At 35.1% G+C, this 17758-nt stretch overlaps 1 protein-coding gene across 1 annotated transcript in view; it reads right to left on the reverse strand.

The window, feature by feature from the left end:
• Window positions 1–15744, reverse strand: part of khdrbs2 (KH domain containing, RNA binding, signal transduction associated 2) — a 119019-nt gene extending 103275 nt beyond the window's left edge. The window contains exon 1 of the mRNA XM_056470296.1: window positions 15491–15744. Within this exon, the coding sequence (XP_056326271.1) occupies window positions 15491–15581 (91 nt within the window). The 5' untranslated portion in view covers window positions 15582–15744. The remainder of the gene's footprint in view (window positions 1–15490) is intronic.
• Window positions 15745–17758: the final 2014 nt, after the last annotated feature.

Genomic DNA, 17758 nt, shown 5'->3' on the forward strand with positions numbered 1-17758 from the left:
TGTGAAATTTTAAAATATAAAATTAGTTAAAAACATTTTTTGAAACATTTCTTATTTCTCATTTTCATTACAAAACTACTAAAACTAAAATAAATTTAAAAAAGAGTATCAAATTATACGTATTAAAAAACTACATGATATTAACTTGATGTTATAATGATTTTTTGGCATAAAAGAAAAATCATTTTGACTGATACAATGTCATTTTGGCTATAAATATACTCGTGCAACATAAAACTGGGCTTGTGGTCCAGGGTCATAAATCTATTTCAGAAATGTCTGATTTCAGAAGTATACCATGAATTAAGTGATTTGATTAGACTTGACACAGCTACTTGATTTATATTTTTGATGTATATTATTTTATATGAATACACATTTTAAAATTGTATTGCATACCTGTTGCTTCAATAATAATGGCCTATTTTATATGATTATGTGCTTTTTTTTCATTCTTCATCACTTCCACTCTCAGTAGGGGAGTCTTGTTCTCGTGTTGTTACTAAAAATACTTTCCAGCATTTCAATGGTGAATGCGTCCATCTTTAAAACGCATGCAAATTACTGCCAAGCGCAACAGTTACCGTACGGTGCTTGACAGTGATCAAAAAGGATTTACTAAATGACTTTTGGCTTCATCCCTCTTGTAAACTCGGAGATGTGGATACGGATGGCAATTAAATTACCACACAACCTTGGTGTTTCTTTTTTTTAACCAGTGGGTAATTCGACTAGGGATTTTTATGCAAGTGTCGAGAGAAAAATACAGACTCTATTGATTCAGACAGCAATAAAATCACAGACCAACCCCTGTAGACTCTTAAAAATAAGAGTTCTTTATTGTCATTGATGGTTCCATGAAGAACCATTAACATCCATGTTTTATTATTTACTGTATTCTTCATTCATTCATTTATTTGTTTATTAATTAATTAATTTTTTTATTTGTGATTTTTTAGATCATTAAACTGTTCTCCACTATGAGAAATACTTGGTTCTTTTAAACACTAAAAGGTTCTTGAAAGAATTCAAAAATTATTCTTAAATGGCATCACTCCAAAAACCCTCTTTTGGAGCCATTACTTTTATGACTATAAATAGTAAAGATAAGAAAAGAGTTAGAGACACTGAAATAGCCGATGTGATTGTTAAGATGGATTTTACAGACTTCAGTGTCAGAAATCAATCTTTTTTCATCAATTTGGGTATAAATTGACTCATTCATTCATAAACATGCATGTGTGCACACAGCACAGATTACAGACTGCACACAGTTGGGTTGTATTCACAAAGCTATTGATAGCTCAGTATCAGTAACACGAAGACAGAAATACGAAAAAATGCCTAAAATCATTCTGACATGCTTTTTAGCAAATTTCTTTTCTCCATTACAGTTTAAGCGCTCCCCCAATCATAAGAAGATTCCTTAATTGAACTTTTGCCGGAGGGCTCATATTATGCATGAATAAGAAAACGAGGGTGTGCTTGTAATGCGCTAAAAAAAAAAAGGACGATATGATTTCTGCCCTGGCTTTGCTCAGGATCCACAAATTAGCGCAACGAAGAGCAAAGTGACATATCTAAATCCCAAAATAGATTTAAAAATAAATACACATGCTTAATTCTGGATTAACATCTGCCACATGTATAATATTGAGCAAACGCATGCAAATTATTCTGGGAGCACAAGGACACTGTCAGCTACAGCCCATCTCCCCAAAGAGTGGTGTTTCATCAAGTCGCCAAACAGGCTCACAGGAGAGTGTTACTCACTGAATCTCACAGCAAGTGCACGGGCATCCCATTTTTAGAAGGTGTCGCTGTAACAGCGAGAAGAAAAGAAACCTGCCATCCAGCCACAGAAACAAAGACACTTGGGATCTCTTTGTTCCAGCAGGAGTTTCAGGGACAATCTATGCAGCACAGTTCACTGTATATCTCACAGCAAACACAAGTGGCCTTTGCCAGCTATGCTGCTGAGGAAACCAGACAACATGGGGAGAACCAAAAATATCCTGGAAGAACACAAAACCTGTCAGTTTTTTTTTTTCAAGTGGGCTTTGTAGTTAATAATGGAGAGAAAGGTGTGTAATTCCGTAGGGATTCTTTCTCTAAAGAAATGGATTTAAATGTTAAAAGAAAAAAGCGAAAAATTGAACAATCTTTCTACCAACTTTGAAGCAGTTCAATTGTAAAATAACTTTACTTATGAAAACTATTCAAACTGAACAAAGATATTTTAAAGAAGTTAATTAAAAAAATTATCTTAATGGAACTTTGTATTAACAACGTGTTTTTTTCTATTAGTAAAATTGGCTACACTAAGTAGCTCAACAATCTAAGAGATAAATTAAATATCAGAAATGACTAAATATTAATCAATTATTACTAACTATTTTAAGTAAAACACACACACAGTTGAAATCAGAATTATTAGCCCCTCTTTAAATTTTTTTTCTTTTTTATATATTTCCCAAATGATGTCGATAGTCTACAGAGCAAACCATTCTCATACAATAACTTGCCTAATTACTCTAACTTGTCTAGTTAACATAATTAACCTAGTTAAGCATTTAAATGTCACTTTAAGCTGTATAGAAAATACAACTTAATGTCTTGAACAATATCTAGTAAAATATTATTTACTGTCATCATGGCAAAGATAAAATAAATCAGTTATTAGAAATGAGTTATTAAAACTATTCAGTTTAGAAATGTGTAAAAAGAATCTTCTCTCCGTTAAACAGAAATTGGGGAAAAAATAAACAGGGGGCTAATAATTCAGGGGGGCTAATAGTTCTGACTGCAACTGCATATATGTGTATATAACTTACAATGCTCAACCAAAGGGACTAATAATCACCATAATGGCGACATATAAAACCAACAACAGTAAAAAGACTTATAAAAAAAATTGTGTGTTCTTAAAAAAATAAATCAGTAAGTCTTCTTCATAAAATTATGTGAAATCAATCTAACTACTGTGGGCTTTTCTGCATAACAAGGAATAGAACAGAAATATTATATATATATATATATATATATATACATTGTGATGACTTAAGTAGCTCCATTTGTAATGGATTTATTTAGATTGATTGGATTAACCTTGTAGCAGAGTAAATCAAACAAATTGCAAGCATAAATAAATAAGAAAGAGCAACGATAAAGTTAAATAAGTAGTGCTTTATGGTTTTCCAAAGAGTCGAATGTCAATGTCAGATATTCAGGTAAAGTAATTGAATAATCAAATTTGATGTAAAATGTAAAATAACACTGTACAGTCCTAATTGATGATAAACTATAATCCCAACTCAACTTTGTTGATACTGCGATGTGACTACTGCGAATAAACACATTGTGATGTCCATGCTGAAACTATGTTTTGCAGCCCTAAAGACTAGTTAAGACAATTAAAATTTTACAGTCAGCTGATATCAACAAATTGTTAATGTTGTTCTTAGAATTTAGAGTGAAGGGTTGTGGGTAGACAGCAAAGATTCTACTTTAAAAAAACTCAGATAATGGCAGTGTTAAGGTGTAATCCATCAGCTGAAGAAAGTCAAAGGGGAATATTGAAGAATAAGTCTAGAACTGAACATCAAAATCATGTCAGCTGCTAAATAAATTTGAGCTGCTCAGATAAATTTGAGCTTTATGGAGAAGAAATTGAGATTAGTTGCCCTTGTGACCGCTGACTCGACTAGTGCTCAAGAAATATGACATCATTTGGCACTGGGCAAGACGCCTATGAAGTCTTGAGACCAGGGGAGTCCAAACCTGTTTCTGAAGAGCCACTGTCTTGCAGAGTTTAGTGTCTAATTAAAAAAACAGCTAATCAGTGACTGCAGGATTCCTAGAAACATCCAGGAAAGTGTTTTCCTGGTTGCAGCCAAAATCTGAAGGACATTGGCCCTTCAGGAGCCGGATTAGACACCCCTGACCTAGACAAAATATTTAAAAGGACATCAGACTGTAGATGAAGATGAGACTAGTTCAGACTCCCATAATTATTGCTGATAAATATATCTGCTAAAGCAATGGTAAAGAAACAAAATGTTGATGTTGGAGAACAATTCATAACAGAGGAAATCAAGCTGGTACTTAAACCACAAGTTATGATATGGCTGTACTTTGATCACTAAGATGGATATTTGAGACCAATGAGATGGAGTGATACAATCACAACAATGACAGGATGATTGCACTTTTAATTCTAAATCTTTTTTATTCTATCAAGTCAGCAGGACTCAAACCAAAGTCGATGAGGCATCGCATTATATGCAGGTGCAGTCACATTGCCAAAACTTTCACCAAAAATAATGAAGGAAAGAAATGACTGTCATACTGTAGCTCACGAAACATTACTTTCTAACACTTTGTTTGTCAGCACGTCAAATTTCTGTAAACTGAAACCCATTGTGAAATCACCTGCTTTGAATGTTATCACTCGATTGAATGGCTGTGATCAGTGGTTATCAGCTGATAAATATGGGCCATTAGGGGCATTCTGTGCCTACTGGTAGGCTCAGAAGGCTGTTATCATCCATCCACATGATTAATCAGTTGATCTGTTTTTACCTTACTGTGACGGTTGGGTTTAGGGTTGGGGTAGACGTTAATAAAATACAATTAATGGGAAATTTAATAAATAATATAAATAACTCTCATTAACTTCCGGCCACAGCCGTATGTGATCTATAGCTGAATAACTATGTGGATGGATGATAACAGCCTTCTGAGCCTACCAGTAAGTATAGCTATCAGCTGATAATGCCCATTCAATCGAGTGATAACATTGGAATCGGCTGCTGAAATCTGCATGAGAAAATTTTTCTCCCTCTTGTGAAATTCACAGTTGTGTGGATCTTTAATAAAAAGACTAAATTTAGCCCACAGACATTTACTGAAGACTGGTAATTGTGACCATACTTCTGTGCACACACTGGAGACCTTTATCCAAACACTGATGCCTTTGTATGGTGGTTATTTATCAAAAAATTATTCAAATGCTGAAAAATGAAAAAAAGAAAAAAAAAAAAATGAAAGAAAATGTACCGTGAACAAAACATGGTGGTGTGATATTTTAGACAGCAAAGCATCTAAAGTACATACTGTACAAAATACACTGCCTTCAAAAAACAACAGTTAAAAAATCCAGGCTCACACTACAGGAGTTTTAAGTATATTTATTCTAAATTTATGCTTCTTGACAATCTTTGAAAAAAATAATAAAATCTGGCACAGGACCACATTCAGTTAGGAAATTCTGCCTAGATTATCTGGTAATGAGAAGCATTCACATATGAACTATACAACTTGTAGAGACATCTGGGCTGTCTCAATAACACAGCCTGATCTCTCAAGGAAACATAACTATTTTACGTACTGTCAAAGAAATGGCTAATTTATTTTGCATGAATTCACCTAATTATATTAGATTTTCATTAAGGAGACTGCCCCAACCCCACACTTAACCCTACCCTTAAAATGAATGAGATCGTACAAAATAGCCTTTAAATCAAAACGTTACTAATTGCGGTGAGATTGCATTGGATAACAATATATCAGTCATATATCAGTTTCAGTAAATCATCAGGGATATAACATAGCATTATTACATAGCTTGTCAGTCAACTATGACTGTGTAGTAAACGCTTCATCTGAAAGTCTGTGCTAGATATTCACTATTCATTTCAGAGTTAGCTTTACTGACATAATTCACTTGATTAATTTGTATAAAGGTGCTTGTGAAAGTTTGGACGAACAAACACCTGAACATATTTAGATAAGTCCAGAAAGCTGTAATTGTAAAAAAAAATAATAATAAATTACAACAATCTGATACTTCAATTTATTTGAAGTGCTCCCACTACTATGATAATCATAAAATATTATCTTGTATGCACCACAATTTTAAAATGTTATGTGTAACATGTTTATAGTTTCTTAGGTACTGTTGTGGAAACACTGGATTCAGATGTTTATCAATGCTCTTCTGGGGATAATATGTAAATCGTGAATAATTTTCAGTCACACCAATCAATCCACCAAGCATAAACCGCCTCGGATTGTAAGATACTATACGAAGTAAAGATCTACATCTAAAGTAAATATAGCTCAAATGAAGGCCCTGTTATGGTATGCAAACAGAATCCAGACAAGCTGTCATGTATTCATGCAGTGCCTATTTCTTTAAAGAAACTGATTAAAAAATTGATAAAATGGGGAAAAGATATTGAACGATTTCAATAATTTCAAGCTACTTCATTATTCTCTCCACCACCTGTGAACCACACAGTATCAGGAGATATTTTAGGATCCACTTCTGCATTGCCTTCAAAAGCCAACTCGGATAAAGGCACTGTTATAAATTCAGATGTTCCTTGATGCCTTCCTACCTCCATATACTGACAACAAAGGCCTTTTTTCCAGTTTTCACAACCATTAACTCCAGGAAGGCAGCATGCCAAAGAATCATAAAGCCGAGGGGTAAAAATACAGTAAGGTGGCTGGCAAGCCTGAGAGAAGTAATAGGTATCCCCTCCAAAAATCTGGAAGTGTCACAATTCCAATAGCTCACAGCTAAGCACAGACTTTCTTTGGCCTCCAGTCACTAGTACAAACCATAAAAGAGAGCTGATGTGTGGCTTATTATTTAGAACAGGTTATCAAGCCATCTATCAATTTCAGCTGTAGTGCAACATCACCATATTTATCAAAATATTAAGGTAGCTGGCATTAACCTATTAGCCTGCACATGATTACTCTGTGATAGAGAGCTGAGGCTTGATAAGTTTTCAAATGGGAAGCTGTTACGAACAGCTGATCCTATCAACATACCCATTTTAAATAGCTCACACTCTACATACTAATGTCCAGGGGATTGCGGTAGTTGGTCTATCAATGTCTGCAACGATGCAATCTGCAGGTCATATTTACTTTGCAGGAGAACTAAATCAAGTTAAAAGGCTGCTTATGTAAATGGAAACATATCATTAAACATTCATTCCATCTTCAGACACGTTAATGATTTCATTTTGTCAGGACAAGGTTACTGCTAAATCACACATTTGATCAACTGCATATATTAGCACTAATTCCAGACATGTGGAATCACGCATCCTGCAGTGGACGTGTGTATTAAACCTCAAACATGAAGAGATTCGCTTGGATATTCTGATTAACATTATTATAAGTCATACTCCAATAAATAATGATGAAACTCTGTTAGCCATATGTAACAAATGGTTAACAAATAGTTAGCAAGTTTCAATTCGCTCATGCTGGTAAATGTTGCAATTATTCATTTATTTATTTTCCTTTGGCTTTATTCCTCAGGGGTCGCCACAGCGGAATGAACCGCCAACTATTCCAGCATATGTTTTACAAAGCATATGTTGCAACCCATTACTGGGAAACACCCATACACTCTTACATTCACACACATACACTATGGACAATTTAGTTTATTCAATTCACCTATAGCACATGTCTGTGGGGAAAACCGGAGCACCCAGAGGAAACCCACGTGAACACGGGGAGAACATGAAGACAACACATGAAAAATAGCCTCCTGGCTAATTCTGGTGCATTTGCAGAAATGCTAATTAATGTAACCTGTCCCTGCCAAATAAACAAACATGCAAGCTCCACACAGAAATGCCAACTGGTCCAGCCGGGACTCGAACCTGTGACCTTCGAGCTGCCTATGTTGGAATTATATTATCTTGTAATAAAAAGCAGTTTTACTTACTGAAAAATGTGTGTGAAGGAATCTAAAAACTTGCATAAAGATTACTGTATTTCAGTTTGAGCACTTTATAATCTTATGAAGCTAATTTGAGCAAACATTTATCCATTCATTCATTTTCTTTTCGGCTTAGTCCCTTTATTAATCCGGGGGTCGCCACAGCAGAATGAACCGCCAACTTATCCAGCACGTTTTTACGCAGCACAACCCATCTCTGGGAAACATCCATACACTAATACATATACATATATGGGGGAAACCGGAGCACCCGGAGGAAACCCACACTAACGCAGGGAGAACATGCAAACTCCACACAGAAACTCCAACTGACCCAGCCGGGACTCGAACCAGTGACCTTCTTGCTGTGAGGCGACAGCACTACCTACTGCGCCACTGTGTCGCCCCTAATTTGAGCAAGCATATCATTCATAATCTTCTAATATCATTTTATTTCTGCCAGCATATAACTGCCAGTGAATAGGAATACTAACAGAGAGCTTTCTCTAGATATTGCATCCTTGGTTATAATAATGAAGGGTGATTGATTACTGAAATATGACACTCATGCTGTTCTATATAATTAAGAGTGTGGTGGTGGAATTTCCCTATCAGGCACAGCAATGCTTGAGAGTCATACATGACTGTTTAAACCACAAGCTAATTCTATAGCTTTGAAAAAAGACATAATAGGTGCACTGCAAAAGGCACATATTTCTACATTTTCTTATTACATTTTGTGTGTGGGTGTGTGTGTGTGTGTGTGTGAAGTTTACCACAAATGCATGTCTGTTAACGATTGAGCAGTTATTTTAATCATAGCAGCGCTTTGATTTATGTTTAGTTCTTTAGCAAGAAAACACTATTAAAATCAAGCCTCATATTTAACTCAATGATGTAATATTGATTCCTAAAATGTTGTTGCCAAGCAGATTTTTTCAGCCATACATTTCTTCCCTGTGAAGCTCTGTTTATGAAAAATGGACTCTGAAGTGGATGCTGTCGCAGTCTGTCCTTTTCTAAAATAAGTAGTTTGCATCAAGTCACCTCTATAAAAAGCAATTCAGCAATGTGCTTCACAAGATCAAAATGACAGACTGGAATTTGAAGCACCCTCTTTGTTCCCCCATGAGGAACAGCTTATTCCAGGTTGGTGGTTCTCTTAAGTGGACTGTGCGCAACCTGGAAATCAAAGCATCTGGAAGCAGAAACTTGTAACTGCCTCCTTCAGCCAAAACATCTCACACAATTTGTTAGACAAACCTGTAAAATGTTTAGATTTTATTTGTAAAAATAATAATAAAGAATTAATGATGGGTGTACATAATTTGGTAACACTTTACAATAATGTTGAATTATTTACTGTTAGGTAATGCATATGCTAACATGAACCACCAATGAACAATGCATTTATTACAGCATTTATTTATCTTTGTTAACATTTGTTAATGAAAATAAAGTTGTTCATTGTGTATTAACTAATGTTAAAAAGCATGAATTTGGATTTTAATAACGCATTAGCACATGTTTAATTATCATTAATAAGTGCTGTACAAATATTGTTCATTATTAATTCATGTTAGTAAATACATTAGCTAAAATCAACTAATGAAATCGTTTTGTAAAGTAATTTTCTTATAATTTAACGCCACATTATTCTACTTATATTATGGTTACAACTTAAAGACAGTATTTGTCTTTCATCAAAGGTGGTCAATAACAGGCTCTTCTTTAGGACTATTTTCATTTGATGCATCTTTCCAAACATAGTTTTAGTAACTACAATGGTTTAGCTATTGATGCAGTTCCTGGAGAAGCGAGATAAAGAGATAGAGCGATACTGTATTGATTTATTGATTGATTGAGCGTGTGCGGAGTCTTTGCATCACTCAACAGTGTTGCATTTCTACCAATACTAAGGCTGTAAGTAGTGATCCATGAAATATACAGGTAGGCTGTCCTTTTGCTATCAGACAACGAATGATTATTTTTCAGTGGCCAACTGCATTTTATTTAATCGGGATTAAAAAAAAAAACTTAAGATCAATATTTGTATTTATCAGGATTTTATATCGGTTAAAGGTTTCTAAGAGTTACCGGTTTTAGACAAAAATATTAATGCAATTTCAGTGCTTATTCTGCAAGTTCACAGCTGTTATATCCTTGTTATAAAGACTTTTTAATTTTAGTTTCCCCAATGTCATTAACTTCTTTTTTCACAAAAGATTTTCATTGATAAAGTTGTAAAGATATGCTTGGAACATGTTTTGTGTATGTGTATGTTTCTGTGAGTATGTGTGTGTCTGTATGCTTATGCACATAAAGGAGAAAGAGCAGGAAAAAGAGAGGATGTGTTTTATATGCAATAATACATCATATTGAGGGGAAAACATTGATTTAAAATATTCTTTGCTGTAGAATATTCAGTCTTGTTTAATATATTTATTTGTTTGCTCTGTCTCTTTGGGGAGTTTGGTTTTCTTCCTTTTGTAGGCTGTACACTTAAAAATAGGTTCTTTATTGCCATGTACTAGGTTCAATAAAGAAGAACTTTTTCATTCCTCAAAAGATTGTATAATATGGGAAAAACTGGATCTTTAGTTTATTTAAATGTTCTTCACACTAAGAATTTTTTTGTTTTGAGTACTGAAAACTGAATAGTTATTTGAGGCACCCAAACCGGGTTCTTCTATTGACCTTATTCTTCAATGCGGAAGTGCGCTCATTTTTGCGATAGTTTTAGAACATCCGATTCAGCTGTCTATGGGAGAAATGACTAGGAATAATAAACGGCAGAAAATGGTCACACTAATTAATCTACAAACAAGTGTTTGCATGACAATACAGACAAAGTAGAATAATATAATAAGAACATATCAGTTTGCAACACCAAGCAGCAAAACAAGCTGTTTTTAACATTTAAAAATGAATGGAAGTGAATGAGACCGGTAGTCTCAAGCCAAAATGATTCAAATGGCTGCGCCCACTCATACGCGGAGAATAAGGTGAATAGAAACCCTGCAAAAACTCTTTGGATAAAGGACTAGTGCAATAACTGAAATCCTCTCACAAAATCATTTGGAACTAATGCAGTAAGATTCTAATTGGAAATAATGCAAAAGAGAATCATGTTATATCATGAATCTAGAAAACTGTAATGTTTTTAATTCAGGAGGCGTCATGGTGGGCAGCACGATTGCCTTACAGCAAGAAGGTCACTGGTTCGAGCCTCGGCTGGGTCAGTTGGCAATTCTGTGTGGAGTTTGCAGTGTTCGACTGAGTTTCCTCCGGGTGCTCCAGTTTCCCCCACAAGTCCAAAGACATGCGGTATAGGTAAAATGGGTAAGCTAAACTGTCCGTAGTGTATGTGAGTGAATAAGTGTGTATTAATGATTCGCAGTGATGGGTTGCATCCGCTGCGTAAAACATATGCTGGATAGGTTGGCGGTTTATTCCGCTGTGGCAACCTCTGATTAATAAAGGGACTAAGCTAAAAAGAATATGAACGAATGTTTAATTCACAACATATGATGAACTCCAGAGTTAAATCTGCTGCAAGGTGAATGATCTCCTGGAAAACAGCCAAAGATCAAGCAGATTATCAAAAGCTTCCCTGTATTTCCCCAAAAGAATAAACAATCCTCCAAACATCACTTTGTTGAATTAAAATAGATCTTGATAAGCATGCCTTATTTTTTTCACATCAAAACAAAAACGTAGATTATTTATGCAATCGGAAGATCTTTCCCAGTGAATATATTGCACTGGAATTGTGCAGCTTCAGTGAAGTCTAGACATTAGAGATACACAGCAGGCACGGACCATTAGCTAAAGTGCTTACTCGTCAGTTGTTTCCAGGCCTCCTGGTGTTTAGGATAAGTTACGCTTGTATTGATCGCCGTTGTAATATTAATCACTTCCCTCTTAAAGGGTGTGACAAATTTTGTTCCAAAATAAGTAAGCCGTGGAAGACTCCTTGCCTGAACTCTTCTTTAACCCAAACTTTGAGATTGAAACATTTGACTTCAGTTCCCTCAATATCCAAGACAGCGTCGATTTTTAAATCTTTAACAAGAAAACACAAGTCAAAATGATCTGTTCATGGGCCAGAGACATTTCTGTGTTAAAGATTCGGGTGTACTTCTCACTGGCCCTAAAGGTACATGCGGTGCCAAGAGGACTGACTATCATACAACATTCTGAAATAAATAAAATATGTGCTCGGGTAAATAAACACTGGCAGGGTACCAGTGGCTCAGCATGAAATGTAACAAACCACCAGCTTTGTTTTTTAAAGCCTTGCCACTACTGGAACAGCCTTATTATTTTGCAGCCAGTGTGAGAGATAATCAAGTTTAACATTTTATTTCTTTTATCCGTTTGGTAATGAAGGGCAATATTTACATTATGACATAATTATATAACAGCTAAACAGACCAAAGATAATCAAATTCAAATAAATACAAAAGACACTCTTTTTTTCTCCATATCTTGGGAGAAACAATAAAAAATGAAGTCTTTTAAGACACTTGATGTCTTCTTAGATTAAAAGTGACCCAAAAAAGGAGACCAAATATTATACTAGACTGCCACTAATTACTATTAATTCCAGTTCAATAAGCCTTTTTGTGCCTAGGCAAAATATTCTGGCTGAATAAAGGTGATGTAAGCAATATGCAGGATTTCATAACCGTGGCCAATTAGGTTAATTTGAAAGATAGCATACAAATGACTTATTATTCCTTTTGTGAAGAGACGCGTTATCTTGATTCTTTTTAAGATTGTGGCTAATTATTTTGAGGAACATAAAGAGGTTTTACTGGACACGTTAGTTACCCTTTTCCTTTCCAAAACACACAGTTTCAGGTTCCAGATTTTCAGGAGCAGAATTACCATCTCATTTGCCTTTACGAGCTCTCAGATGGAATATATTCCTGGTTTGATCACATTCATTTGAATAATCAGAGTAATCCTTTAGACAATGCCGTATTATCATGTGCTTGAGTAAAGAGGTTTTTTTTGTTTATTTACGTTATGTGAAAATGAATGTGACCTTCATGGATTGATGCAACACAAGATGACATGAACTGTATGAACAGATGTTGCAGGTATTCCAAACATGTGAGAAACTAAATGACGTTGCATGTGCAACACTAATTTAACACGCATTATACATGTTTAAAGTGTTTATTTACATTTTTCTGGACCAGACACAACTGTTGTCATTTAATTACATGCATGCTTATTCAACAGCGCACACCCCACTGTGCTCCCCTGCACTTGAGATAATCTGAGCCAGTGTGAGTACTTTGTAATAGCCGTAATTGCCTCTTAATTACTCTGCTTACTATCTGATGAGTTGTCAAGGACTGCTTTAATCTTATCCCAACTCTACAAACTTCTGATTATACGCACTGCTACCATGTTGGACTGTCCTTATGACCTCGTACACGGACACTGGGGTAGGCTATGAAATATTTACGCAACTCCCAGTCCTGAACATTAAATCAATAAAGATAACCTAACATTTGACCAACAGAGAAGATTTAAAGACTAAAATTTATAAAAGGTTTTTGCAACCCAAGCTCGTTGGAAATACGTGCCTTGAGCTACATTTTGCAAAAGTAAAATATGTTGCTCTGGTTACATTTCATTACAGTTTGCGATAAAAAATCCATAAGAGAGTGCTTTCTATTTGTTTGTGAATCTGAAATACATTGCTTAAGCTGTGTTTTGTTACAGCTATGTGATACATCTTGTACATGTTCATGAGAAGGCTTATTATCATTCATTTTCTTTTGGGCTTAGTCCCTTTATTCATCAGGGGTCGCCACAGCTGAATGAACTGCCAACTTATCCAGCATTTGTTTTACGCAGTGGATGCCCTTCCAGCCACAACCCAACACTGGGAAACACCCATACACCCTTGCATTCACACTCATACACTACAGCCAATTTAGCTTATTCAATTCACCTATGGCACATGTCTTTGGGCTGTGGGGGAAACCGGAGCACCCGGAAGAAACCCACGCAAACACGGGGAGAACATGCAAACTCCACATAGAAATGCCAACTGACCCAGTTGGAACCAGCAACCTTCTTGCTGTGAGGTGATCGTGCTACCCACTGTGCCACCGTGAAGCCCTGGGCTTATTATGTCAATAATAATCAATGTTTAATCAAAACTTAATTTGATCTTAATTTTAGCATATAGAAGGTATAACCATACACTCTAAAAAATAGTTTTTCGACCAATTTATTTAGGTAAATTGTGTTCCTGACACCATTCTAGGTAAATTTGGATTTGATTTGTATTTTTTAAGTAACCTCCTTTATCAAAAGGTCAACCAGGCAGGTTCGATGCTTGATAAAAATTATTTTGTTTCATAGCATGAAGAAAAAATATACAGTTAAATTCAGAATTATTAAACCCCCTGAATTATTAGCCCCCGTTTACTTTTCCCCCAAGATTTTAACACATTTCTAAACATAATAGCTTTAATAACTCCTTTCTAATAATTGGTTTATTTTATCTTTGCCATGAAGACAGTAAATAATATTTGACTAGATATTTTTCAAGACACTTCTATACAGCTTAAAGTGACATTTAAAGGCTTAACTAGGTTAATTGGGTTAACTAGGCAGGTTAGGGTAATTAGGCAAGTTTTTGTATAACGATGATTTGTTCTGTAGAACGAAAAAAAATTTGCTTAAAGGGGCTTATAATTTTGACCTTAAACTGCTTTTTACAAAATTAAAAACTGCTTTTATTCTAGCTATAATAAAACAAATAAGACTTTTTCCAGAAGAAAAAAATTTATCAAACATACTGTGAAAATTTCCTTAATTCTCATTTCAACTGTTTAATCTAACCCTTTGCACTCTTTTTTAGTTCCTCTTGGCACTTGTATTTTAATAAGCGAATCTTCACGCGAATTTTCTGTCGCTATCAGTTTTTGCGGCTGTGCATGCGCACAAACGGCATGTCGACAATCTATATAATAGGCTAGTTTTTTATATTACAAACAGGGAGGTTTTTTTAGATGTAATTTTTAGTTTTTGGGTAGTGTACAAAAAGTTCATGAGATAAAAATTACTTTTCAAATCCTTGTCTATGTTTAGAAAAATTCAGGAAATCCTTTAATGTTGTTGTAAAATGAGCATATCGATTATATGAAACAGAAATTGAGCTTAATAGACCAATTACACCACGCATTAATGAGTAAGCTGGATTAACACTACAGGTTTCATTACAGAACCGCGTTTGCCAGTTTTCTTGATCCAGTAACTTCATCAAAACGAGATTAATTAAATTCCTTTGTTAAAAGCGAAAGATAACGTAAACTTTTTTTTCAGCCAAACATATTATTTTGTGGTTTGTGCTGCAAAAAAATGTCTCTTTTTTTTTAGCTCATAAGTTGAACAGTACCAACAACTGAAAAGACATTCCTACACATACACAATACATACATAAAATATATATAAAAGACCGAATTTGCCTGCAAAAAAAACTCGTTTTATAAAATAATGATTATCTCAAAACACAAATAAAGAGCATAATCACCTGACAGGCATGATTCATTGTTACGCGCTTGAAATATTGGCGTCTATATATCAGTTTCATACATGATTAATGAATATTGTATACGTGATAACGCCACAAACACTGTACAGCAGCGACGCCACAGCAAACAGAGCTGAGCCTGAACATGACGGCAGAAGCAGATCGTAGTTTTTTACCTTCAGCCAGAAGGCGCATCGCGTGCACGAACGACGAGTCCAAGCTCTCCTTCTCGGCCACGAGCTCCGGCAGGTACTTGTCCTGATCCATCACTGAAATCCTCTCCTGGGCACCGCGCGTGCAGGTGAGACGGCCAAAGTGGTGAGTGATGGAATGGGTGTGTGGATGTTGCGTTTAAATAGACTGCGTAATATCGGGGAGGGATCGTGTGGTTTTCGCGCGCAACGTGGAAGATATCAATGCAGTGCACTCATCTCCTGGAGTCTCTGATGGAAAGCCTCCCTCCTCAGAGTCTGAATCTGTACTCTCTCTCCGCCCAGCTCTATCTGGATTGGTCATGGCAGGGAGCAAACTGCATGCAAATGTCAGATATTGTCTATAGAATTGAATAGGGCATTCTGTGAACTTAATGCCGAGCTGTCCATGGTCCTGAATGCTTCATTGAAATATGGCTATTGTGTTGGACTTTTATGCATGTTTGCTTTAGAAAAAAACATTAGGCAGCCAGCTCATTCTTCGCCAACACTTTTTTGCTCTTAATGGTTCTTCATATGCTTTAAAGCAGGGCGTTTCAGTCTTTCAAATGCACCGGACAAACAAATATTCATCAAATAGATCATGTGCATCTGGTTTCTTGTATAAAAACCCTTTAATAATTTTAAACTGAGAAAAATTTGATCACGCTTTATTTTTAAAAGTACAATTCTCGCTATTATCAAACCATTAACAATGACTTTTAGCTCAAACTTTCAATTTGCTTCTTATTAATAGTTATTAAATACTTAGGTTAAAGTAGCGAATATAAGGCTGTAAAATAAGATCATGCTGAACATGTACTTTATAAGTACTAATAAACAGTCAATATCTTAATAACAGACAGACAGCCACTGGTTAATAGTGACACTTGATACTTAAAGTGGTACTAAAATGTTTACTTTAAATAGATGCAAATTTTTAAGGAAATATTTGATTTTCTACTTATTTGCACATCTACTGATTTGTTTTGACCAAAAAGCTCATTTTATTATTACTTATACTTATTTATTCGGTTTTAATCTACATTTATTTACTTTAATCGGATTTTGAATTAGAATAATCTTTATTCTAGAGATTTTGAATTTTGAATTAGATTAATAATAATGTCAGAATTAAATTATACTGATACATAATTTTTTTTTTTAATTGTGCTTTTTCACAAGAATGAGTTTATCTTAATAAAATGTTTGATAATTCATTTCAATCTTTTTTTAAATATAAAAAACACTATTTAATTTTTTTTTAATTCATTTGTACATTTTTTACATTTTCAAACATGTCCACAGACTCACAGTGCCCATGCAATAAAGGGAAAGAAGATTTCTAGATGAAACCTTGGTATTATTCATAAAACGTAAGCCAACTGCTACCATCAGAGAGAGAGAGAGAGAGAGAGAGAGAGAGAGAGAGAGAGAGAGAGAGAGAGAGAGAGAGAGAGAGAGAGAGAGAGAGAGAGAGAGAGAGAGAGAGAGAGAGAGAGAGAGAGAGAGAGAGAGAGAGAAACAAGCTAAATAAAATTAATATCTGTGGTTCCTGATGACAAACTGAGGACTTTTACGGCAGCTGTGGATTAAAGGTAATGTTCACATTAATGTTCACTACTTAAGAAGTTAACCAAAGCCCCAGTTATTACTTATTTACTTATTTGTCATCTGTAATTTGCAGACTTTAGCAGACTTGTACTTTATGAATCACCAGGAACAAGCATTATAGCTAAAAATCATTTAAAATATTCTACTAAAGAAGAAAAAACTCACCTACATCTTGATCATCATCATGAACTTCAACTCTGAAAAATGGACTGACAAAGGTTCAATTTACTAGAACTTCTATGTTAAGCTGCTTTGACACAATCTACAATGTAAAAGCGCTATAGAAATAAACATGACCTGAATTAATCAACCCAAACCCACGAACAACCAATTTCCATTTTTTTTCCCTAAGAACTACCCCTTTAACTTGAAAATAGAGGTAAAATGTTTATGCTAATTGTAACTCTGCTATAATAAACATCCAGGACAAACACAAGTTTACCACTGCAGACAGCGAAGTTGGAAGGGAAATTTGGTTACGGCCACGAATACTAATCAGTGGATTTCCCATTTGCCTCAGTTTGCCAAGATGGATTAAGCTGTTGTGACAGACAGTCACAGATAAATGCAAACACACACACACACACACACACTAACACACACTAACACTTCGCCAAGCAGCTAAGCACATATGAGGGA

This window comes from Danio aesculapii, chromosome 13, assembly GCF_903798145.1.
Source record: "Danio aesculapii chromosome 13, fDanAes4.1, whole genome shotgun sequence".
In the NCBI taxonomy this organism is placed as follows: domain Eukaryota; kingdom Metazoa; phylum Chordata; class Actinopteri; order Cypriniformes; family Danionidae; genus Danio; species Danio aesculapii.